This window comes from Clinocottus analis, unplaced genomic scaffold (genome assembly GCF_023055335.1).
Source record: "Clinocottus analis isolate CAN_PGR_092001 unplaced genomic scaffold, fCliAna1.0.p SCAF_1, whole genome shotgun sequence".
Taxonomy (NCBI): Eukaryota; Metazoa; Chordata; class Actinopteri; order Perciformes; family Cottidae; genus Clinocottus; species Clinocottus analis.
Window position 1 is genome coordinate 4,345,528 of NW_027175820.1, and position 25,245 is coordinate 4,370,772.

The window sequence follows — 25,245 nt, forward strand, 5'->3', positions numbered from 1 at the left end:
AGAAACAAATTAGTCATGGAGTTTGCTCAACAAGATTCTCTCGTCTCTGCTATTTATCAAATCACAAGTGTATTGATGAGGTTATCAGAAATAAAGGAGATAAAGTTCACCACTTAACAACTGTCAGGCTGAAACAGACTGCAAAAATAAGTTTATTCAGCTAATACGATGCTACACATCAATTTAAATTCTGTTGGTATTTGGTTCTATGATACAGTCTCATGTTTCATTTGAATTGTCATGTATATTTCAATTTTAATTGTTTTAACTTTATTCCATGTCCCCAATGCAGTAATATGGTTTGAGTTATTTTTCTTCAGCAACATTTTTTCTCAGTTTAAACTCATTACTTCTTTGATTTAGTTTTACTAAAAAACTGCCTCTTTGTTCCACAACTGAAGAATGATTGAATTGAGAAAATAATTGTGGTTAATTATCTCCATCCTTCTTTCTTCTTCAATATCATCCTCTACTGATCTCATATCTTTGAGATCTCTGAGATTTACGGATTCTGTTCTTTGTTTTAGAATGTGACTATTTCACCTTTTGTTGACCAAACTTAATTTACTACTATTGTAATAGTTGTAATAAAACCATATTCTGTTCTAATATGTTCTAATTATGTTCATGGTGTCTCTCAAACGGTTGGAAAGTTCAACCACTTCAATGTTGTACTTGCATATTTGCCCTAGTGTTTGTAGCTAAACCGCAGCAGCCTGTTTTTCTTTTTAACCAGAGCAAGTGAGGCAGCGACTGGTTTTGATTTTGTTTGTTCTTTTTGTTTGCCTGTTTTTGGATGAATAAATCATAAGAAACAGAAACATTGCCTGCATGTATTACATACTCATAGTCAGCCAGTAGCCCTTTGAATCATGTTACATTTAGATTTTTATGACAAATATTAATGTAAAGTTACTTAGAAACCCTTGTTTTCGAAACAGATTTTTTAAAAATGAACTTATTATATTTACATATATAACTAAAGCCTAGAGATTAATATGTTTAATGTTGTACTGAATAAAATGTTATTATCTGCTTAATTAAAGGGAAGAAAATAAATTCTACTTCTTTCACGCATTCTCTCCCACATTTTTATAGTGGAGGCTGTAACTTTTTTAATAACATCTCAGACAGTTTAGCATCATACAGGTACTACATTTTACAAATGTCTTCGAAATATATTCATGTTACAAACTAAACATTTAAAATATTCCATATCTAATGAATTGCCAAACAACCAGTCATTTTTCCATTGTGTTATTTTGAAGCTCTGTGGCTTTGCACAAAAAAATACATTTTATTAACTGGACATTGTTTATGGACTTATCATGCAAAATATGAAATATGAAGTATTAAAGTATATGGACGATGTCCTATTATCCTCAGCTGAGTACCGGACGGTCTCGAATCCCACATCAAATCCCAACTCGATGTCCCGAGTCTTCTCGAGTTATTGTCCAGTTCCATTGGTGCCGTTTTAAAGTTGCTCATGACTTTATTCCTTGCTTGAGACACGCCCAAATGATGACCTCATCTGGATCCACTCACTTTGTTGGTCAGAGAGGAACTTGACTTTAACAAACTTTTTCCAAACGTTTAGGCAACAGAACCAATATTACAATCACCTTTCATGTCTATGCTTTTTCTACCTGCACATTCAATATCGTCTCTTACCTCATTATGATGCCACAGCTAGCAGTGGCTCGCTCGCAAGCTAAAAGCGAGTTAGCACAGACCTGCTTTCCATCGCACCTCGGGTGGCCAAGCAGGGTGAGATGCACCATGGGGTTGGGAGGACAGCCGGTCCAATTGTTGATAAGTGTCCAAAGAAAAATTCTGCAGCAGCTGCTGCTTCTTCCTCTTTAGTTTGAATGGCGGATTGCCTTCTACTTGCCGTGGCCTAAATGTGGGGAGCTTATCTGCAATCGTCTTGTGTACTCTATGATATGGGTAGTCAACATCATTTTTGGTAATTTGCTAAGTCTGGTTGATCACCAATTTAAAAGGTTTTCTTTGACAACATGCAGGCATTAATTAAGCAGCAAACCACTATTGTTTCTGTGAAGATATAGAGGACTGATGCAGAATGAAGTCTCTCTTTGTTTACATGGCCGTGCGCCACAATAGTGTTGCAGGGATATCGTAGCTTTGAACTCAGCATCTAACCGGTTTCCTAAAGAAATGGGCGATGGGATTTCATTGCTATGCCGTCATGTTCAGAGCCGTGCAGAGAGAACTGATGTGCTCCGACGTTCAAATTGAAATATGCATTTTACATACAAATGCATTTGTTCAGAGTTTTTAGTTTGTTTTAACCTCTTGGGCTTTAGTTATATATTTAAATATATTAAGTACATTCATAAAAATCTGTTTAAATAAGTGTTTCTAAGTAACATCCGAGTGGATATTTGCCATAAAAATCTAAATGTAACATGAATCAAAGGGCTGCTGATGCAATATGAGTATGTAATACATGCAGGCAACGTTTCTGTTTCTTATGATTTATTCATCCAAAAACAGGCAAATAAACAAAAAAATAATAATTAAATCATAACCAATCACTTCTTCTCTTCATCTGTTTAAAAATAAAAACATATTGAACTGAAATAATTTTGGTGAATACAATGGCTGAACTTTTCAACTGTTTGAGAGCCACCATGAAAACAATTAGAACATATTACTGTGTTATTACAACTATTAATATAGTAGTAAAAAGAGAAATGTCGGTCAACGAAAGGTAAAACACTCACGTCCTAAAACAAAGGACAGAATCCCTGAATGAAGAGAAAGAAGGTTAAATACTTCCCTCAATTTAATCGCCTAAGATAATTCAGTGTTGCAAAGAACAATTGTAATTAATATATACATGACAATACACAACACATGAAACATGACAATATCAGAGAAAAAAAATCAAGCTAATTTAAACTGTTTAGCTTCATCTTAGCTGAATAAACTTATTTTGCAGTCTGTATCAGCCTGACAGTGTTTAACTCTGTCTCATTTATTTCTGATGCTCTCATCAATACACTTGTGATTTGATAAATTACAGAGACGACACAATCTTGTTGAGCAAACTCCAAAACTAATTTGTTTCTTTAGTGTGGACTTTTGAATGTAGTTGCATAGCATGCTTTTGTGAAAATGTTCTACCACAAACTGAACAACTAAATTGTTTCTCCCCTGTGTGGATAGTCATGTGAACGTTCAGGTCTACCTTGTGAGGAAATGATTTACTACACAAAGAACAACTAAATGGTTTCTCTCCTGTGTGGATCGTAATGTGACGTTTCAGGTCTCCATTTCGTGAAAATGTTTTACTACACAGGGAACAACTAAATGGTTTCTTCGCTGTGTGGATAGTCATGTGAAATTTTAGGTTCCCCTTTTGTGAAAATGTTTTACCACAAACTGAACAACTAAATGGTTTCTTCCCTGTGTGGATAGTCATGTGAACGTTCAGGTTTACCTTGTGAGGAAATGATTTACTACACACAGAACAACTAAATGGTTTCTCTCCTGTGTGAACAGTAATGTGACGTTTTAGGTCTCCGTTTCGTGAAAATGTTTTACTACATAAGGAACAACCAAATGGTTTCTCCCCTGTGTGGATAGTCATGTGACGTTTCAGGTGTCCCTTTTGTGAAAATTTTTGAAAACATAAGGAACAACTAAATGGTTTCTCCCCTGTGTGGATAGTCATGTGATGTTTCAGGTTAACCTTTTGCGAAAATGTTTTACTACACATGGAACACCTAAATGGTTTCACTACTGTTGTGGATCTCGTGTCTCTCTTCAAGTGTCTCTTGTGGTCAGAGCTTCCAGAACATTCAGGCGGGATGATCGATGTATTTCCAGTACTATAGTTCACATCACTTACAGGTACTTCATTGTTTTGCAGAGGGTTTGAATCTGACTGAAGTTCCTGAGTCTCTTTCCAATCTCTACTGTCATCGGTCTCAGGTTCAGACGGGTCTTCAGTCTCATCAGTATCTGGCCCTGATGAGACTGAAGACTGGTCCTGTCTTTCTTGATCTGACTTCCTGTCTGGTTCTGATCCTACACAATCCACTCCATCAGCTTCTGTTTCCATCTGTTCAGTTTGTTTTTGATGAAGCTTTGAAGACTGAGCTTCTTCTTTGTCATCTTTACTCTTTACAGGAGTGAATGAGAATTGGATACCAGCCTCCTCCAGTCCTTTAAACTGCTCTCCCGCCTGATTAGTCCAGATTTCATCGTGGTCCTCTTTAATGTGGGGGGGCTCTAGGTCCTCCTGTTGCTCTTTAATGTGTGGGGGCTCTGCGTCCACCTGGTCCTGTTTAATCTGTAGGGGCTCTGGGTCCTCCTGTTCCTCTTTAATGTGTGGAGGCTCTGGGTCCTCCTGTTCCTCTTTAATGCGTGGGGGCTCTGGGTCCTCCTGGTTCTCTCTAATGTGGTGGGGCTCTGCTGGGTCCTCCTGGTTCTCTTGAATGTGGTGGGACTCTGCTGGGTCCTTCTGGTCCAGACTGCAGCTACAGTCCTGCTGCTCAAGGGGAACCTCTTCTTTAACCACCAACAGTTGCTGGACGTCTGTGGAGAATAATAAAATACATTCATAAGTCTGAGAAATTAAACTATAATTTACAAGGTTTATCACTGAAAAAGCAGTGGATTAGTTATAAATGACAGAAGCATGACTCCCAAATATAAACATGCTAATGCTTTTGTAAACATCACAGAGCAACTTATGTTGCATTGACTGAACCACTCCCCACCGGCGTTAACCGGTGGGGAGTGGTACAATAACCACAGTACACGATGTGAATACTTCAGTACAGTACCTGTAGCTCTACTTCAGTACATGATGTGGATACTTTCTCCAGAACTGGTTCCATCAGTTTAAAATGATAAAGAAACAAATAGAACCAACCTGCTCTTTTTATCCGGACTTCCGGGTTGAAAATAACGTCTAGTAGTCTCCGTTGTCGCTCAATCTCCTCTATTGATCTAAAAAGTTCCTCATTGTACTCTGCTATTGTTCTTTCAAACAGCCCAAATATCTCTTCAGCAGCCGCAGTTAGTCGCTGGATGACTAAAGATTTCAGCATTTGGACTTGAGACATTTTTACAACAACCGAAACATTTCCTCCACACAAACTCTGTCACAAACCCTGTTTCCTCTCCAGTAAACTGGGACAAGCTGACACTTGATCAACGCAACAACGAGTCGCTGCTGTTGCTACTGCCGGAAACCGCAATGTGGCTAATGGAAGAGCACCCAGGCCTCCTGGAAGGAAAAAAAACACAAAATGTGGATCAGATGAGAAATGGTGTTAATAATATCAACAAATGTGTTTGTACAGCACATTTCAAAACAAAGTTTTTACAAAGTGCGTCACAATAACAGTATACGTTTAAAAACACAGGTCCTACAACCCACTATAAGGACATAATAAAATAGAGAAGAATCACAGAAAAGCTTTATATATTTTTGTTGTGTTTTGATGTGTTGAAAGTTCCTGAAGTGATGCTGATTTAAAGTGCTCTGCCATAGTGGATGTCTTATTCTAAGCTAAATAGTTATATATTCAAATGATTTTAAATGGTTATACATTTTAACTATTCAACAGTATACAAGCGCCAAGTATTATCATTAAACTAAGTATTTTTGTAATGTATCAGAATTTCTATATTTCAGTTGCTTGGTGTTGAATTTACTGAATGAATTTGTTTTTTATTGCTCCATGCTATTATTTTTTTATATATATATATTGTGCATATTATTATCGTATCATATTATTTTCTACATGTTGCGCATATTTCATATTACTCTATTCTATTTTTGGAATATATTGTGCATATTTCTAATTATTGTATCCGATTTTTATAAATATCCTGCATTTTTCCTATTAAGTAACTAGTACTATAATTAAACTAATAATACATATATTTACATAACATTGTTACACTGTACACATTTAGCAACATTTACATATTTCAGTTGCTTGGTGAATTTTCATAATAAATATTAATAATTGTAGCTCCCTGATATCAGTGATCACATCGGTATTGGCTGTGACAGCTCAGATATCGGTCGACCACCGCGTCACACTAACGACGGTAAACTTAATCATGAGGTAAAGCTAACGCTAAACCTTCCTAACTGATTGAAATGCCCGGCAGTATCTAGGTGGCCACCATGATTAGTGCCGGTCGAATTCTCCAAACGGAAAGGAACAGAGCTTCAATGCTTCCGAACTTAGCTTCTTTAGCAGAGGAAACACTGGACCCGCTTTCTGAAAGGAAAGGAGATGATGCCGACCCTTGTGGCGGCAACATTTATAGTGACGCACTAGTCAGATGTTCGCGAGAACAAATGATCATGAAGACAAACAGATCATGTAAATACCCGTTGCTATAACTTGGAAATACTTTCAATAATCTGTTAAACCTGCTGGCAAACTACCAACGTTACATTGCTGAAAAGTGCCATAAAGTGATTAAACTGCTGTAAAGTGATCAAACTGCTGTATTGATGTTCTCTCTGGTAATGTACTGCAGCCTCAGCACTCATTCTTTTATTTCACTCTTTTGTATGACTTCAGTTACAGAAGTTTTGATGAAAGAGTTCCAATATATGTTATGTATATGTTTCTATGCATATGTATATATGTACATGTGTAGACCACAGGTATATGTGTGTATATATATATATATATATATATATATATATATATATATATATATATATATATATATATATATATATATATGTATGTGTATATATATGTGTATGTGTATATATATGTGTATATATATATATATATATATATATGTATGTGTATATATATGTGTATGTGTATATATATGTGTATATATATATATATATATATATATATATATATATATGTGCGTGTATATGTATATATATATGTATATATATGTATATATTTATTTCATTTGCTTACATATATATATATATTTATTTCTTATTTTTGTATATATCTGTTATCCCTGTTCCTGGTATTATTTATTTGATTTGATTTGTGTGTTTAGCTTAGTTTATTTCATTGGATGTCTGTAAGTGTGGGATGCTGCTACTCTGACAAAAAAAATTCTCTTTGGAGATTAATAAAGTACTTTTCATTCATTCATTTCATTTCATTCATATCGCTCATAAAGTAATACTTTTAACCAGGTTGTCTGTTGTCAATAAAGTAATACTATTATGAACCAAGTTGTTTAAATCGTCTGCATGACGCAACACTGTAAGAAGACGGACGAAGTATCTAAGATGATCTTTTTTTAGCGTTAGCTTTACCTCATGATTGAGTTTACCGTCGTCAATCTACAAAACATTGTAGTTTCGCCGCTACAGACTGACGTCACTAACATGCGCCTGCCATTGCGTCATAACTACGTGACTTCGTGAAAGTGGAGTCTGCCTCTAAACACCGCGGTTGTCTTTTCCTAACTCTTCATTAATTCTCCTTCCCAACTTTCCTTGACCCCGTGACGTTTTCCACAGCTCAAGGAGAAGTGGTAGGGGATAGGCGTTATGGGAAAACATGTTTTGACTATTCGTGTGCAGCCGCTTAACTAGCGCTGAGCTAACGCTAAGCTAACTTTAAGTTCACCCACACGTCTTGTTTCAACAATTAACTATAAAACGACTCGACCACACGTCGCTACAATAACTACACCTGATCTAGTACAACGTTGTAGTTCAAACTGAACACGTTGAAAAGTCATAAAATGAGCTCACCAGTCACGAGCTGTTTATTGAGCGTTGCAACAAGCGACTTCAAGTTAGCGACAACGACTTCCGATGAAAAGCATTTATCATTTCAAAACAAAAGTCCCAAAGATTTATTGATAATTTATGAACGGGTAAATTCATATATATAACGTGAAGAAGAAGAAAATACTCATGTACAGATATTATCTATGTTTTATTACAGTATTTCTAAAAAAGTATTTCTAAAATCCTGGCTTTGACTTTGCATGAGACAACCTAGTTTAAGTTAGTTTGTTTTTAAAGTGTTTTATTTCAGTGGGTAATAATATAATATGATATATTGATATATAAATGCCATATAATATAGTAATGAATATGTATTAATACAAACTGTATTATATATATATATATATATATATGTGTATATATAATCATATATATATATATACATATATAATCATATATATATGATTATATATGTGTATATATAATCATATATATATACATATATAATCATATATCTATGATTATATATGATTATATATGTGTGTATATATATATATGTGTGTATATACAATCAATGTGTGTGTGTATATATATATATATATATATATATATATATATATATATATATATATATATATATATATATATATATATATAACAGAAACACCTCTCGGATTCAGCTGTTGTCATGGGATCTTGAGAAGACTGACAGTCTCTGTGAAGGTGCTCTGAAGGTTGCTCTCCATGAAAAACTTGTATAGGCACTGCACCACTGTAAGCCTTGAACTCGATGAGGGACAGTTTAGTTTTGAGCTTGGCCTGGTTCAGCATGGGGTAAGCCTCCACTGTTTTTTCAAGCAGGGAACTCCACACTGTGTTGTGGGAACAACTCTTCATGCTGTGTTGCACTGACGACGTACTGGATGAAGGAGAACTGCTCCTTGTCTTACATCAGGATGGTATCACATACCTGTAAAAGATAAATCAACTTAATGCAGTGTCATTTTCTCCAGTCATATTACATGAATTGTTTTATGAAAAGGGCAAACTAAAGCTGCTGTGGAATACAATGCATGGCTCACACCACTAGAGGTCAGTGACGTCTACTTCAAAATTCAATATGTCAACAGTTAAAAGAAGTACTTCATACAAGAGTTAAGGGTGCATACTGGTTGTGGTATGTAGAACAAACACAAAAACCCTTGATAGGATCATGATAACAGTACAAACAAACTGTTGAGCATTAGACTTGTTTGGTTTTGTCCTCTCCTGGTTTCTCAAATAACAAACTCATAATCGGTGTCAAGTGTCACGCATTGAGCGTGACTGTCACCCATTTCGGTCTTAAATCACGCCCTCCCGCCACACATCGTATTTCTCCCGCTGAAAAAAAACTCCAGGCTATTTAATGTGCCGCAGCGCGCAGACATGACCTGGTCGCGCGCTGCCCTCACCATGAAGGAATCAAGCCCCTCCCCCCGTGAGGAGCCACTCATCAGCCAATCAAAAAAAAAAGAAAAGAAATGGGCTACAGCCAATCAGAAAAACATATCTTTTGCATGTTGTACGTAATGACAGGCGGGACTGCGGCAGTCTGGCGGCGCGTATTTGTCGTCGTCACCGTCGCTTAATCATCGATATCATATGTTCTCTATTTTAATGGATTTGTTATTCCATTAAAGTCAAAATGACATCTTACTGAACCTAAAGTGTCTCTTCAAGTGATGGTTTCATCCAACAGCCAAAAGTGAATTTACAGTGACATGAATTAGAGAAACACAAGTCAATGATCACTTTCAAGAAGCTTTCATCAACACAAAATAGGTATTTCTTTTACTTAATTTAATGATTCTAACGATCAATTCATCATTGTTGTGAATAGCAAATTACATAAATATTAACTCCAACAAATTATGCAAATAATTGAATATGGTGCAGATATATCACCCCACAAGACAGACAAAGTGATGAACTAGACACACACACACACACACACACACACACACACACACACACACACACATATATATATATATATATATATGTATATATATATATATATGTATATATATATATATATATATATATATATATATATATATATATATATATATATATATATATATATATGTAATGTAATTATAATGATTGCTAATTGATTATAGCGACCACACACTTAAAGGAACAATCTCCAAAAAACACTTTATCTCCAAGTAACATGGAGGTACATGTAAACTACCTCCAGTGAGATGATAGTGACAAAACAGTGCGATAACCAAAATGGGGTTTATTGTTTGAGGGGAAACACTGGATGAATAGGGACATGTAGTTCCTTCATTTGGACACAGGGTGGCACATTACATTCAAAAGGGCATATAGAAAGTGCCAGGTGATGGGAACAGGTGTGAGTGGATGGGAAGCGTAATAGTTTTTCGACTGTGGCCGAGCCAGCTTCTCGTAGTCGTGGTAGTGCTGTATCAGATCTTGTTGTATCCCATGTTGTGCTGCAACATGTGGGACTAACTTAATTCAAATGTGATGGACACTACGGATATGTGCTATGGTATCACGGAATAAATAAATCAAGGAGACACAGCGCCCTGGGCATTGGTTTTGTTTGTGGCAAGAACACGCGTCCGAACATGTTCACCCATTCGCCCACCTTGTGGCACTAAAGACTTAATTTGGTTAAGGTTAGAGCCTCTACAGTGAAGTAGAGATATAGTAGTGAGATACTAGTGAGATGACAGTGAGAAAATAGTGATTTAGTAGTGAGATAACAGTAAGATAGTGATTTAGTAGTGAGATAACAGTGATATAACAGGAATATAACAGTGAGATACTAGCAATATAACAGGGAGATACTAACAGTGAGATACTAGGGATATAACAGTGAGATACTCGTGATATAAGTGTGATATAACAGTGAGATACTAGTGTGCGTTGTCAGCATCAGGTAGATTATTTAGATCCTTTCCTGCTGAGAGAAGCTGGCTATGATGTCAAACTGCCACCCGGAGCGCGCACGCGCGAGCGAGCGTGTGTGTGTGTGTGCGTGTGTGTGTGTGTGTGTGTGTGTGTGTGTGTGTGTGTGTGTGTGTGTGTGTGTGTGTGTGTGTGTGTGTGAAGAGAGAGAAAGAGAGAAAGAGAGAGAGAGAGAGATGCGCGCGCGCGGCACTGCCCCCATCACAAACCAAGATGGCGGTGGAGCGAACAGCCGGCTCGGCTCAGAGACGGACCGACTAGACGAAGCTTCGCGCGGTCGGACAGCTAACGGTTCGACCCCCCTAAGACAAGAACAACCTAAAAAGACTAAAGAACAAGCACCCGGTACCGGCCGCCTCAACCATTTTGCTTTTCCGTTTCCATCCCGTTACCGACCCCGGTGTGATGAAACAGCGCCGGTAGACGACACCGGAGGGGGAGTTGTGTGCGTGACGTCCACAAGCGGGGTGAGTCCGAGCCGCTGACCCGCTTTAGAGACCGACCGACTGGGGTACGGGTCCACCGAACCGCCGCTGCAACCGGTTCATACCGTATGCTCGCTGCGTTATGTGTTTACACGCGTCTCGTGTTTTTAAAGCCGTACGTGCTACAGGTTGCTCCCAATTAAACCACAACGTATGCATATTTTAGTCACCACTTACAACTAAAAATACCCCCCCTCCCTCCCCCAAAATACTTTTTTTTTTTTTTAATCTCAGAAAATAGACTGTCTCGGTTTACGTTGCTATTTATAGGCAGAGTCTTTGTGATGTGCATTAAAATCAAATCAATTTCTTAGCTCAATATGTATACATTTACAATCTGCACAGCAGAGGACATCCTCTGTCCTCCAACACCAATAAATATCCGTTTAATGGTGTAAATGTAGGAGGACAGACGTGAGATGAATGTCGTGTGTGCTGACACACATGCCATAATTACAGTGTAGTAATTTCACATCACGTTTGCACGTTGCAGTGTTGCATCACGGTATTCACAACAATTAAATGATGCTCCATTCGAAACAAGACTCGATTTTTCCGTCTGATGGTAAATATATTAAAATCTCAATGTCAGTGAACGCATCTTAAGATGAGGAGCATACCCCATAATGTGTTGCTGAGCAACCTGGATCTCAGCATGAAGGAAACATTTGGGGGGAAAACACATTTAAGATGAGACGGAACTTTATTATTATGAAAGATTACAGCAGACGAATATCCATAAAACTATATTTAATCCAAATATATACATATAAACTATACAATAGCAATTGTTAAGTGTAAAATAAATAATATTGACGCCAGTGCAAAAACGCAGTAAGAGTAAGTGGAATAAATTAAGTACTTCTCTTTTAGTATTCAACTAAAATAGAAAAAAATGAAATACAACAACAAAGATTACAGTGAAAAATAGGAAGTGTATCAGAAGTGATATTAACACCAGGCCCTAATGGAAACTATTTACACGTGTTGCTATTATATACCTCTTTCCATCAGATGTAAAATGGGGGAACCACATTACTGTTCAAAGAGTTTACGTCCCTATAGAAATCAATCTTAACCCCGCATAGAGGAAGAGTTTGAGAACACCAGTACTGTACAAAAGGACGGTTAAAGGTTGGTCAATGCAGCCTTGCAGGTATAGCTAATGTGGAGGGCAGGGGGAGAATTGAGCAAACCAAACTGCAAAAAAAAGATAAATTCCCCTTTACATTGTTTAGTGGTGTCGTGCACACACACTGGACAAATCATACATGTTACAGAAATACTCTCAAGCCGTGTCATTTGATAAAAAGAAAACCTCAGCTCCGCTCAACATGCCGGAAAAGTAACCTACACTTTAATCCTATAATTTCCGCTGGGTTTCTCGTGGCGAGATTCTGTTGAGGTTCACACCGATGGACGGGATGTTAGGTCTTTATTGCCGTTTGTCTGCTCATGTTGTCAGAGAGGAGAGAGGGTTGTACGTCCATGACGTACGGCACCATGTGAGCTGCAGTTGCATAGCTTTGCCTGACTGGACTGTGTCCCGTCTGTCCAAGAAGAGTATTTTACGGGAGCGAGTAAAAGATCAAAAGACCAGACAGCTAGACGGTGTCTGCTGAGCTGATTGAAGACTTCAGGTTACTCTCTGACACCCTGGTTCCTCTAATCTCTACACCAGCCTCGGGGGTTAATGCTGGCTGTCCTCATGTAACTAACACCAAATGTCCCCTGCTGTGGCAGCAGCGGTGTTGAGACCCGGAGGCTCAGGGTGCAGGTTTTTTTTTCTTCTTTTCTTCACCCTTTTGCATAATTCAGTGAACACAAACAAAGTGGGCAAATATGAGTCCTACTTCAGAGAGCTGTACGTTACAGCAGCGGTCCCCAACCACCGGGCCACCGTACCGGTCTGTGGGTCCCTTGGTACTCAGCCGCACAGAAAGAATGAATGCAACACAAAAAAAAGCAAGGTCGGAAAGATGTTTTATTTTGAAAATTGACCGGAAATATCCGTCTCTGCGAAACCTCAGACCTCTGTGATGTGTCACCCCAGAAATGAAGCTTAAAAGTAGAATATCTTGAGATTGCCAAAAAAATGCTAAAACTGTCTTTGTGAAGCAGGTTATTAGTTAAGGCGTAGACTGGACTAAAGGTTTAACTTACGGATTAGACTGGACATAAAGGTTTAAGTTATGGAGTAGACTGTCATTGGACATAAAGGTGTAAATTACAAAGTATAATACCTGAATATCTTTGTCTCTGACTAAACTAAAACAATACCCGTAACTGTACTTCAGGACTTTTTTCTTTTAGAAACTCTTAACAAAATGAGCCAAACTTCTCAAATGTTTTCGTTGGATGTTATCTTGATACTATAACAAGTGTCTGATGAAACAATAAACTAATTACCCAAATTTTGACGGAAGGTAAAACCTGGGAAAAAAAACGCAAAGTCAAGAGTTTGATCTTGAACTTGGTGTCACGTTTAGCTATTGTGAAGTATCCAGGCAGTATAGATGAATAAAGTATTGACAGATTGGTAGAGATTCGGCCACAATCCTACTATTTAAGGAACAAGACTTGTTGGAAGAAGAGTTAATTTGTTTCAGCGACGATCAAAGCAGGATAATGCATGAGGGTCACAGCGGCGGTAATGGCGGCGCTTTTAAATGCAACGTAGCCTAAAAGACACTGAACTGGAGAAGAATAGATCTGCATGCAGAACCAATGAGAGCTGGATTACCTGTTCCCAGGGAACGCTAATGAGCTGGAACCCAGAGTATCGTCTGCAGGGAGACGGGCAGGACGCGTCCTCGGTCAGTGGGTGGCATCTGATGTTTCGGCGAGATGAATTCGTGGCAACGGGTGCCGATCTCATCCGAGCAGAGTCGTCTGTCGGGATACAAAAAGGCATCTTGCTCCGTTTAGTTGTCCTTTTCTCTGATGCAGCTGTTTGCAGTGTGTGTGTGTGTGTGTGTGTGTGTGTGTGTGTGTGTGTGTGTGTGAGAGCGAATAGAGCACGCTATAGCCAGGCTTCCTGGGATAGTGTTATATTTTAAGGGATTGACCCTTCGGAGGGCCAGACAGGTGCTCGGACTGAATGGGTGGATCAGGAAGATGAAAGTACAGCTCCGCTACTTGCACCGTTTGACTTTCAGATCAAATAAGTCTGTGTTTAAGCCAGGAAGTTGGCATAAAGAGCAGTATAGACAAAGAAATAAGTATCGGAGCATAGTGTAAATACCCATTCAAGGCAACGTAGTAGTACGATAAGACCCGCGGCCATTTTCAATAGGTACCATTGCAATGGCGACCTTTGGAACGGGTTAACCTCCGTATAAACGAAGAGTCAGATACCTTGCTTATTCCACCGTGCGTTTTTGTTCCACTCATAAAATAAAATGAGCATCAGTTGATGAAAACCTACATCAACAATGAAAAGAAAACAAACATGCATATCATCACGAGTCTCTGACTTAAACCCCGCCAAGTACAGTATCCCACATTGATCAAAATGTGTAGCAGGTCCATCCTGTAAACCTGCATCACAATTATTTCTCGGCTAAGTGGCATTGACGTCTGACTTTGCTCTTTTAGTCTACTTTTAACTGGAACTTTCTCCGACATAGCGGCGGTCGAGGCTCCGCCGTTGAAGGTATCGTTTGACGCTCGCGTTGTTCTGCTGTTGTGCGGTCTGGCTTCATGCGGAGGAAAGATCATTTCCCGCCGTCTTTTCTTTCTTCCCATCATTCAGACAGGAATGGGCGCTTATCAGGAGGGACTTTGGGCTCGTCCCTAAATCATAGCTGCCAGGCTCCATAGTTGACAAGCCGCAAATAATAAGAGGGCATGGCGAAAAACAAATGTGTGAATCACTTTGTGAGACTGCGAAACCGAGCGTTTTTCTTCCGTTTCTTTTATTTCTGCCAGCTAGGGAATTAAAAGATCAGGCTGGGAGAGAAGGCATGTCGGTGAGATCAGGTTTCCCGGAGGAGACGTGGTATTAATTCCCACAGGGCTCAATGCGTTAGCGCTTCCCTGTGCTAATACTGTACACAGAGCCAGGATGCTAACCTCTTGTGTGGGGTTTAAGCCAGTGTTTACCTTGATATGGTTCCTGGAATATGACTTTGAGATGCATTTTTTGCTCACCCCGCAGCTGTTGTTTCCAACTTTATTTTTGTTTTTTCATACGTAAATGTCAGCGACACGGAGCGCAGGGGGGGATCAATAAACGGCTCCGTCAGATGTTTCGTTGATCAAATCAGACTGCAGAACCGTTTTAAGGAGGATGCAAGATTCCTATATAGATATTAAGATCAGTTATTCTGTTCATTATTGAGATCAGTATTAACAGAAAGGACGTGGTGGAGTCATCGGACCCGCCTCTCGCCTGATTTGATTTGGTCGCCTGTTTAACTCTCTGTGCCACCAGGAAAACAACGGGCCTGTTCTCCTGGTTTCCTGGAGCATTGTAATTAATATATATATATATATATATATATATATATATATGATAAGTCTTCACTCATCGGCTCTGGTTTTCAATGATTAATAGACGCCTGACAATCTAACTGTTCATTAACTAATGTCAACAACGTGGCACACCACTGACCCCGGGTCTGTCCAGATGCCACTTGCGTCGCTTCAAGAGAATTATCGATTTGTCGTTAACTATTAAATGACGGAGCTCCTGTGTTGATCATCGATTACTCGGTTTGAGTCGTTTTTGAAGAAACAAAAAAAAGTTTCTTAAACGTGAATATTTTCTGGTTTTCATTCATCCTCTGTGAATATATTTTAAGACATTTTGGGCTTTTATCAACCGAATAACCAGTTTATTAAGCGACGATGAAGATATGTGTTCGGCCCGAGTCACATGTTCCTTGTTCTTATGAGGAGCTGAACCCTGTAACCTCTCATTCTGGAGTCTCCTGGTGACACCGAGATGCTCTAATGTACACATGCACACACGCACAAATACATACACAGACAGACAGACACACACACCAAGACACACACACGCAGACGTACATACACACAGAGACACACTGAGACATACACAGACAGACACAGACACATACAAAGAGAAACACAGACAGACACACACACACATACAAGGAGAAACACAGACAGACACACGCATACATACACGCGCAGACACAGAGACATACACACATACACACACACGTGTAATTAAATGGACGGTGATACCAGGCATACATTTCCCGCAGTAACAAAAGTAAACAAGCAAACTCTCTTTTTGTGTCACGAGCTGAGAACGTCATTCCCCTGCACAAAACCTGACTTTACTGTTATTTAGCTCTTTTGGGAGCCTTCCCGAGCAGCTGAGACTCAGAAACCTGAACCAGCTCTCTGTGTTTATTTGAACCGGTCGGTCTTCTTCCAGCGCCACGTGGAAGAAGTCCGAGCGCATTTCTCACAGAGGTCGTCTTTCCCGCGAGACGCTGCGTGACCCCCGATGCTGCTGAAGAGGCCGGAGAGCCCACAGCCCCTCTGACTGGGCTAACTGGGAGCAGATGCCGGGCCCGCGAGGCTTCCTGCTGGCTGTGTTTTTGTTCACATTCCCCTTCAGCTCCTCCACGTGTCGGCCCCGCTGTGCAGCTGGAGCCGCTTGAGCCTTGAAAAAAAAAAAAAGAACAGCGTTTCATTTGGACCCCGATCCTCTGGGACCTCGTAGACAGCTGGAAGTTGTTCCCTTCGTCACGTTGGCTGAAACGATAGCCCTAGTGGGTCTGGACTTCTTTTGGAACTCCTCCCCAAACGCCCGCCACTGGGATGAGTCAGCTAGTTTGTGCTGCAGCCTCGTCTCCGGCTCCGGCACCAGGCCCTCCACGTTGGCCGTGTTTAACACCTTCGGACGCCCACAACATGCCGGCGGGATTGAAAAGCATGTTTTTCTTTAAACAATTGGCAAAGTAAATAAGAATAAGCTGCCACGTTTATTGTATCCAGAAGAAAGTAATTATCGTGAGATTTGTATCTTTGAATGTGTGAGGAGGAAAAGCAGCCAAAACAAACCTTGAACTATATTTTATTTTTATTCTACGCGTCTCATTTAAAATCTCCTTCCCCAAATAAACCGTGTACTTTAACCAGATTCTGTCAAAAACATAAAATTTTGAGCTTCTCAGCGAAGCTATGAAGGCACGATGGACTCATCTGAGACCAACAGTCTCACACACACACACACACACACATGGACATAAACAGAGACATACACACACACACACACACACAGACATAGATACATACATACATACATACATACATACATACATACATACATACATACATACATACATACATACATACACACAGAGAGACACACACACAGACAAACACAGAGAGACAGACATACACACACAGAGACACACACATATACACAGAGACACACATGCATACACACAGAGAGACACACACACACGGAGACATGTATACAAACAGTCATGTGACAACACGTTGTGACACTTGGACTGAGCAGTTAGGATGTAGAAATGTCCATAGTTCAATATTTATAGTTCAATATTTACAGCATTTCTCCAACATTGGTAAAACTTGTGGACACTTGAAATCAAAGAAATTTCCACTTTCTTTTATTTTTTTATGATTTATGTCATAATAATTGGGTTATTCTGCACTAAAGGCACGTTCCAGTTCTCTCTACTTCGAGCCATGATTGTTCTGTTTCCACAGAGGACTTTTACATTACAGTGACAATCAAAAGACCACAAAGAGGAAAATGTGATGCAAGTAAAATTAAAAGCTCCGAACCACCGGCTCCATTTGTTGCCTGAGGAACTCCCGTGGAATCCTCCGGTGACCCTTTTAAAGCACGTCCTCTCTTAAACCCTCTCTCCAGGCGCTGACCTCACGGCTGAGTCCAGCTCTGTCTGCCAGAGGGAGACGGAGGGCGGCCAGATGTTTAAGCTTTGTGAAATTCGACCACTTGAAGCTGCGATGCAGGTTTTTTTTTTATACGTCAGGCAGGAGTCACATCTTTTTGGATGCTGGTCCTGGGAGGAAACCCAGCGATGATCTGTGACCGAGTATGCAATGGATTTGTGTTCTCATCACTTTGAAGCAACTAAACTCAAGGCTGTCTTTTGACATTCATGTATATAAGACAACTTCTCCGCAGACTGAACATTTTGAATTAATAATAGGATTCAGGTTTTTCTGGGTTTCATCATGTTCTCTCAGTGAATCAGTTTTTGATGTGGAAACCCCGTCAATCTTTGCAGTCACCTTTTTGAAAAGAAGTGTGAAGTAGGAAATGTCAAATCCATTTCTCAGACGTTCACCTGTGTTTCCGCCGCAATTTCTTCTATTCTGGAAATATAGGATGGGCAGAGGCAATAGAGGATGTTTGATTACAGTGGGAGTTCAACACTGTCCCACATATGCAGCACATATATATATATATACACACACTCCTCCTCAAACCTGAAACGTTGCCCCACAAGCTGCCAAATTCAGAGTATCCAAACGAAATATGATGTTTACAAAGGCCCCATCAAATTGTGAATGTAGTCATATGTTTAGTGTATATCAGTGGCGGGCTGTCAGGGCCTTCTAAGCCTTTCCTAAAGGCCTAAACAGAATCACAAAGTTATAACTATTTTATAATAAAAAAATTATTACTTTTTTATAATGTAATTTTTTCACAAATACACTACATGTATTATACATATTTGTCCTTGTTAGCTTATTCTCTCATTGCACAGTTGCCTTTATATGTTCCTCTGCTGCTTCAGGCCTCTTGTATGGTTTCTTGGAACCTGGTTAACAGCATTTTTTATCCAATCACATTTCACTTGTCTTCCTCTATGTAGGATTAGCCTGGTTAAAATACATGGAAAAGTCTTCTTGAGGCCCTCGACGTGTGATTGGTCACAGAGCCTGTGTGACCATTAACATGCGCAGTGATTTGTCAGTGGAGCTCGCGTCTCACCTTGAACCTAGAAATCGGACTTAGTGATGACCCCTTTCCCAATGAGGTTTAGGTGCGTCTGGTGAGTGAAATACTGATTATGTTACTGTTTTTTATTTTTACATTTGCAGTCATATTTAATCAAACAAGCACAGCGCTGTAGTTGTTGCAGCACACGTCGGGGTTCTGGTGCTTCTCAACACGACCTCGCCCCGGGCCAACTCACCTTGACGCGGCCCCGTGCTCCTGAAGCGACTGTCCACTGGTGTGCATTGTTCTTAGTGCCGCGTTGCGTCGCCAGAGCGGGGATCGGCCCACGTAAAGGGCGTCTGGGGGTCTGCGGCAATGTCGGCAACCCACCCGACGCGTCTTGAAACACGGACCAAGGAGTCTAAAGCACGCGCGAAACCCCGTGGCAAAATTAAATGAAAGCGAGGGCTGGCGGTGGTCCCGTGTGGCGGAGCAGGTGGTGGTGGACTGTAAAAACGTGTATTCAGTGTGTCGGTCTGTGACAGTAACTCCAGGGACACTTTTTCCTCCCAGTCCGCCCGTGATGTGGATGATATGGCACTCATTGAAGGCCTAAGTCGGAATCCCACGGCCCGCCACTGGTGTGTGTATATATATTTAAAAAAATATGCGTGTGTATGTTTGTGATCCTTCGGACTGCTGCTTTGCTTTGCGTCGTATTTTTAGCGGGCTGACAGCATGGCAGGGATGAGTGCCATTCTTTGGTCCGTCATGTGACTCCCTGGTCGTCCTCACGGGGAGATGACACTGCAGAGCTCTCCACTGCTTTGCTGCCACGGGCCTGTGACAAACTAGGCCAACGGCTTTTCTATTGTTTCAGTTGTTAGTACAAAGTGACCACTTTTACGTGCACCAAATACTCTGGTTTTTGCTTTGCCTTATTCCCAATATTGTAATCATGAGTTTGAGTCTCAATCTCTAGTTTCATGTCTTCTTCAATACAGCATGATGTTCATTTAGTAAATTATGATCATTTAGAGTCAAACAGACCATAAAGCAGAGGATGCTGTAGGGCCGGGGCCACAAGGTGATTGACAGGTTATTACCAGAGATGTATTTGCCATCTCTAATTCACTCTTCAGTCCATATATGATCACTTCCTGTTCACTGGCTGCAAAAAGGCAAGATGACGAGGGACGTAATCAAAGATGGCGACGGCCAAATTGCCAAACCCAAGGCTTCAAAACATCCATCCACAAATGTTAAACTGTGGCCTTTCTCGTGCCCTAAATTGAGAATATATGCGTTTCTTTTTCACTGCCGGCGGTTAATTGCCAATAATTGACAATGTGAGCACATGTGTAGGTGCAATAAGAAGCGTTGTGTTTCTTCCTCACACGGTTGTGTTCTGTCCACCAGAAGATGAGGCGTCGCTATTCAAACCAGCTGACTTCCCCCTCCGGCGACTGCTGCAATGAACCCTCTCTTATTTGGCATTTTTGTGTCAAGTTCAATTCCCGAGTAAGTGTTTCTGAAGGAGATGTGAGCGCACACATCCTGTCTTCTGGGTGCTACACCGACGTGTTGTAACGCAAGTGTCCCGGGAAATTTATGAGGCTGCTCTAGTTGTTGGACAGGAAGTTCAGCATAGACTGTGGTTTTGGACTCAGAATGCTGTGCAGATGTGTGGCCCCTAAGAGGTCCGTGAAAGTTTAACCAATTATTCTCAGGAGGCAACCTCTGGTTTTGCAAAGTGAAGCCAATGCTTCATGTGTTAAAGCTGCATGCTCTCTCCTGACCACCAGGGGGGGCACTTCTCTGGTTGTACAGAAGTCTATGCTTCATGTGTTAAAGCTGCATACCTTCTCCTGACCACCAGGGGGTGACTCATCTGGTTGTATAGAAGTCTAGAAGGCTTCAGGGCTGCAACAACGAATCGATAAAGTCGCGAAAAATCGTTTATTAAAACAGTTGGCAACGAATTTTATTATCAATTCGTTGTGTCGCACGATTATTACGCCACTCAATAAGTCGCGGAGATGTTTGAGTATTAAGCAAAAGAGTTGAGTGAAGCGGAGCGCGCAGGTCCATGAGGCTCTGTTGCAACCCTGTATCCTCTCGTATGTCACTGCATAGTCGCGTTGTTTACGATAACTTAACAGCTCGGCTTACCGTTGTCGTTAGCTCGCTAGCTAGTCGTTCATTCCCCATGTTTGAGTCACGCTGTTGGGTTAGATAACGTCTTTGTTTTAAAATACCGTAGGGGCTTCAAGAGAAGCAACGCGTAAATATCTCCTCTGAGGTGCAGAACGCCGACCTGCGTTCAACATTCCAATATAATCTGGCTTCATGCAGAGGAAGTGTTGCTGGGATTTGTAGTTCGACATCTAATTAACAACCTTCGTTGTGCAGTGCATAAGTTATCCGTTGATACATTGAGTGGTTACTTCTGGAATTCTCATCTCTTGTTCTCTGAGTTCTGAGTGTGTACGTCTGTTAGTGTGTGAGTGTCTGTGTTTGTGAGTGTGCATCTCTGTGAATGTGTCTGTGAGTGTGCATGTGTGTCTGTAAGTGTGCATGTGTGTCTGTGAGTGTGTGGGTCTGTGCATGTGTGTGTGTGTCTGAGTGTCGACAACAAGTTCTGACCAATCCTGTAAAGTTTTCTGATTTGTATTTCTTTATTGTTTTATAAATTCTTTATTGTTAAGATTTGTTGCACTGTGAATTTGCACTCTCAGTTCTGTTTTTGGAATTAAAAGATTGCAAATTAATGCTTTAAAATTATTTTTGTTTTTTCCGATTAATCGAAAAAATAATCGACCGATTAATCAATTATTAAAATAATCTTTAGTTCCAGCCCTAGTCTGCTTCATGGTGGTCAGTATAAAAGTCTGTTTCATGTATTAAAGCTGCATTCTCTATTCTGGCCACCAGGGCCGACTCCTCTGGTTCTAGAGAAGTCAAAATAATCGACTCTACTTCTCTTGATTTATTGCAAGTGACCTTATTTATTTATAAGGTCACTTGCAAAAAAACATGTTGACGGCCGTAATCCAAGATGCCGACGGCCAAAATGCTAAACTCGAGGCTTAAAAAACGTTAGTCCATAAACCACCGGGTGACGTCACCGTGACTACTTCTGATACACGGTCTATAATTATTCCCCAGCTGACGACCAAAGGGACACTACAGATTTAGCCCTGAACGTGATATGATGACACTGTTACCTTACCAGAGCTCAGTGTCTTCAGTGTCTTGTTCGGTTTCGATAAGTGACGACGGGATGAGCTGAGATGCATTTTTGTTATCCGAGTATAATATCCACATCGTTTCCTCAGCATCTGTCGATAGCTACAGTGATAACCTGAGATGAGCTGCTTCTGATTTTCTTTGTAAGAATTGTAATTGACCACAAAGCCGAGCCGAAGTCAGTGTGAACCAGCACAAATTTGTCTCCTTTTACTTGTGTTATTGATGCCTAAAGCTGTTTTTAACATATAAACACACATTTTAAATGATGAGGAAATAAATGATTGTATTATATTGATAAATAATATAATACATAATTGTATTGTATTTATAAAGAGTGTAAACGCTGAGAGTGTGATAGGAAGTTAAGCCGTTCATAATTCATCTCTTAATATCTATTTTGTAATAACGTGAACACCATCTCTTTAAAACAACTTTTATTTATTTAAGTTTACTGAGTGGAGCATGAATGCATCATGATGCAGGTCAACGACATCTGCGTTAGCGTTAGCCATTAGCACCAGGCTGCATGAATTACTATACTTCAATAGAAAGGTTCTGATCCAAGTTTGTTGGTCCAAATGTTTTTTGGAAGCCGATTCATATGGATATAAGCGTGGCTCATCGAACCAGCAACAATCATTTGACTTTACCAATAAACACACAGTTTGGTCAGGTTTTTGTTTGTTTTCTAAAACAATATAGATCAAGAAGAAGAAAATAAAAAAAACATGATTGTGTTCCAGACGTGCAGAAGAAGGAGATTGACTGCTCAAGGTCGGGAGGTCTCGTCTTGACTTCCACTAGTCTCAGAGGGAGAGGAGATTAAAAGGAGGAGCTAACAGTTAGCATCATACAGACTGGAGTTGGCAGCTGTTTGAACCCCCTCCCCTCTCATTTCGCCTGACACGCCCTGCTTGTTAAGCCTCTCGTCCCACACCCTCTTACTGCATCTGGTTGGAATCACAGACCCCGTTCAGTCGAGTTATTACTCAATATTGAATTAAAATCTGTTTGCAATGAATTGGCTGCCAGTGTGAGTAAATTATCACATACTGTGTCACCGACATGGGGAATGTTTTTTAAATAAATAAAATGGCCATCTGTGAAAAATTCTGTTTTGGGTTAAAAAAAAATAATTAAAAAAGCCTGGAGACATGTTTTGAATCCAGCGTTTCTTAAATTCAATCTGTGTCAACATTCCTCGCTCCTCCTGACCTCGGCTGTCACGAACCCAGTGAGTTCTTGTGTTTTTGCACGGCGGTGAGTTCATGGTCGGGAGTGGGGGGCGGGGGGAGTGGGAGGGGGGGGGGTAAAGTTTCATTTCAACCCGCCCGTCCCGGAGGCTCGAGTGTCAAGAGCTTGAGGGATGAGTTCTGCCACGGAGGCGGCCTAAGACTTGAACCCGCCACACCCACAGGCTGCCACTTAAAGGAAGGCCGGTGTTGAGGCAAAGCTGGTTCTCAGTGCTCCTCTGCTTCTCCAAGACTTTCATGCAAAATGTAGAAACTATTGTGGGATTCCTCTTGAGTCACATCAGGCTGAGGACTCAACCACAATTAATTGGGTAAAACATTTTTGGGTTTTGTTTGTTTTGTCACTACTTATTCCCTGTGGTCTTTAAGAGAAATAATGAACATTTCTTTGATCATTAGGGAAGTGAACACCCCGCCTGAAGCGTCTCCGGTATTCAGGGTCCGGTACTCAATACCTTTTTTTTTTTTTTAAGGTATTGATTAAAATAATTCATGGACAAGTAGTATCAGAACTTCTCCAGTCAAACAATACCTGCAACAGATCTTTTTTTTGGATGGATTCTGTCCACCGCTATTGGAGGTCGGTCTATTCTCGTGGACACAATATTTTAGGAGCACCCTGATGGAATTTCTTCGCCAAAAACGTCCACTTGGACTCGGGAACGAAATTGTTAGAATTTGGTGGTCACAACGCTAATAGACAATTTCAGACAAAGGATAAATTTAGGACATTTTAGACCTAACACAATTTAAAAAGTTGCCTCATCGCACATACCTCAAGCTCCAATTTCTTCTCACTCACGTCACGCATTTAAAGCATGCCCAAACAAGTCCGACCCAGAATGCATCTATGCGTTTTGCACGATGGCTGTGTAAGATTATGTCGTTGAATTCAAAAAACAAAAGACTCGGTATGACACTCTGAGAAAACATGTGTGGGTGAAGCTTCTTAACGCGTGACGGAGGAATTGTGCTGCTTAAAGTGACGCAAGTTGAGTGTTTGCTTTTGAGTTCTACCAAAGCTCTGGTGCCCAAAAAATAATTCAGGACAGCCCCACCAAAAGCCCCCTAAAATTCACAGAAAGTCCCTATTTTGAAGGAAGGCAGCAACGACATTTTTGGCAAAGCCTCCAGCATCTGCTCTTCATAGATATGCCATAGTTTCTCCTCACGTCATTAACTTTGTTCTGACTTTGGCTCCAATTGTTTTATGGGTTTTGTCTCAGACTCTGACTTCAGCAATCCCGACTCACTGTGATCAGTAGTCGACATACAATCGGTGGTCAGTTTCAGAGCTAAATCAAAGCACTGCTGCACTTTTAAAGATTCTCTGGTCCTCCTCAGAGTGTTTGTTGAGTCTCCTCGTGTCCTTGAAACATTAAAAAAAACCCACTCTGGCTGTTTGGAGATTCACCTGATGAATGGGATTGATCCCAGCTGTGCAGCTCTTGTCCGTGTTGGGGTCCAGCTTCGAATCGTGGCAACTAATGAAATCTATTGATTTTGTTTAAATGACGACTTTTGGTTGGCGGGAGGAGAAGTGGACCGGCTCAACAAAACAGGACTTTCAATTAGAAGCTGAGCGTTCAACAACACGTTGTGTTAGTGGTTGTGTCCCCTAAA

General features: G+C 40.4%; 2 protein-coding genes across 3 annotated transcripts in view; one reads left to right on the top strand and one right to left on the bottom strand.

Moving 5' to 3' along the window:
- Positions 1-2,532: 2,532 nt before the first annotated feature.
- Positions 2,533-7,789, bottom strand: LOC137783167 (zinc finger protein 454-like). Of its 2 annotated transcripts, XM_068572965.1 has the most exons (3): positions 7,745-7,789; positions 4,910-5,266; positions 2,533-4,569 (listed from the first exon to the last, which is right to left on the bottom strand). In XM_068572965.1, the coding sequence occupies exons 2-3, from the start codon at positions 5,100-5,102 to the stop codon at positions 3,086-3,088; spliced, it is 1,677 nt and encodes a 558-aa protein (XP_068429066.1). In that variant the 5' UTR covers positions 5,103-5,266; positions 7,745-7,789; the 3' UTR covers positions 2,533-3,085. The 2 variants fall into 2 exon arrangements, with proteins under 2 accessions (XP_068429066.1, XP_068429074.1); XM_068572973.1 differs by lacking the exon at positions 7,745-7,789 and having other exon boundaries at positions 4,910-5,310.
- Positions 7,790-10,922: 3,133 nt separating this feature from the next.
- Positions 10,923-25,245, top strand: part of LOC137785667 (C-myc promoter-binding protein-like) — a 55,535-nt gene continuing 41,212 nt past the window's right edge. The window contains exon 1 of the mRNA XM_068577109.1: positions 10,923-11,175. The gene's annotated coding sequence lies outside the window, so the exon portion shown is untranslated. The remainder of the gene's footprint in view (positions 11,176-25,245) is intronic.

Coding starts and splice junctions, on each gene's coding strand:
- LOC137783167 (XM_068572965.1), bottom strand. CDS start 5,102: ATGTCTCAAGTCCAAATGCTGAAATCTTTAGTCATCCAGCGACTAACT. Junction 4,570..4,909: donor AGTCCGGATAAAAAGAGCAG/GTTGGTTCTATT, acceptor TATTCTCCACAG/ACGTCCAGCAACTGTTGGTG.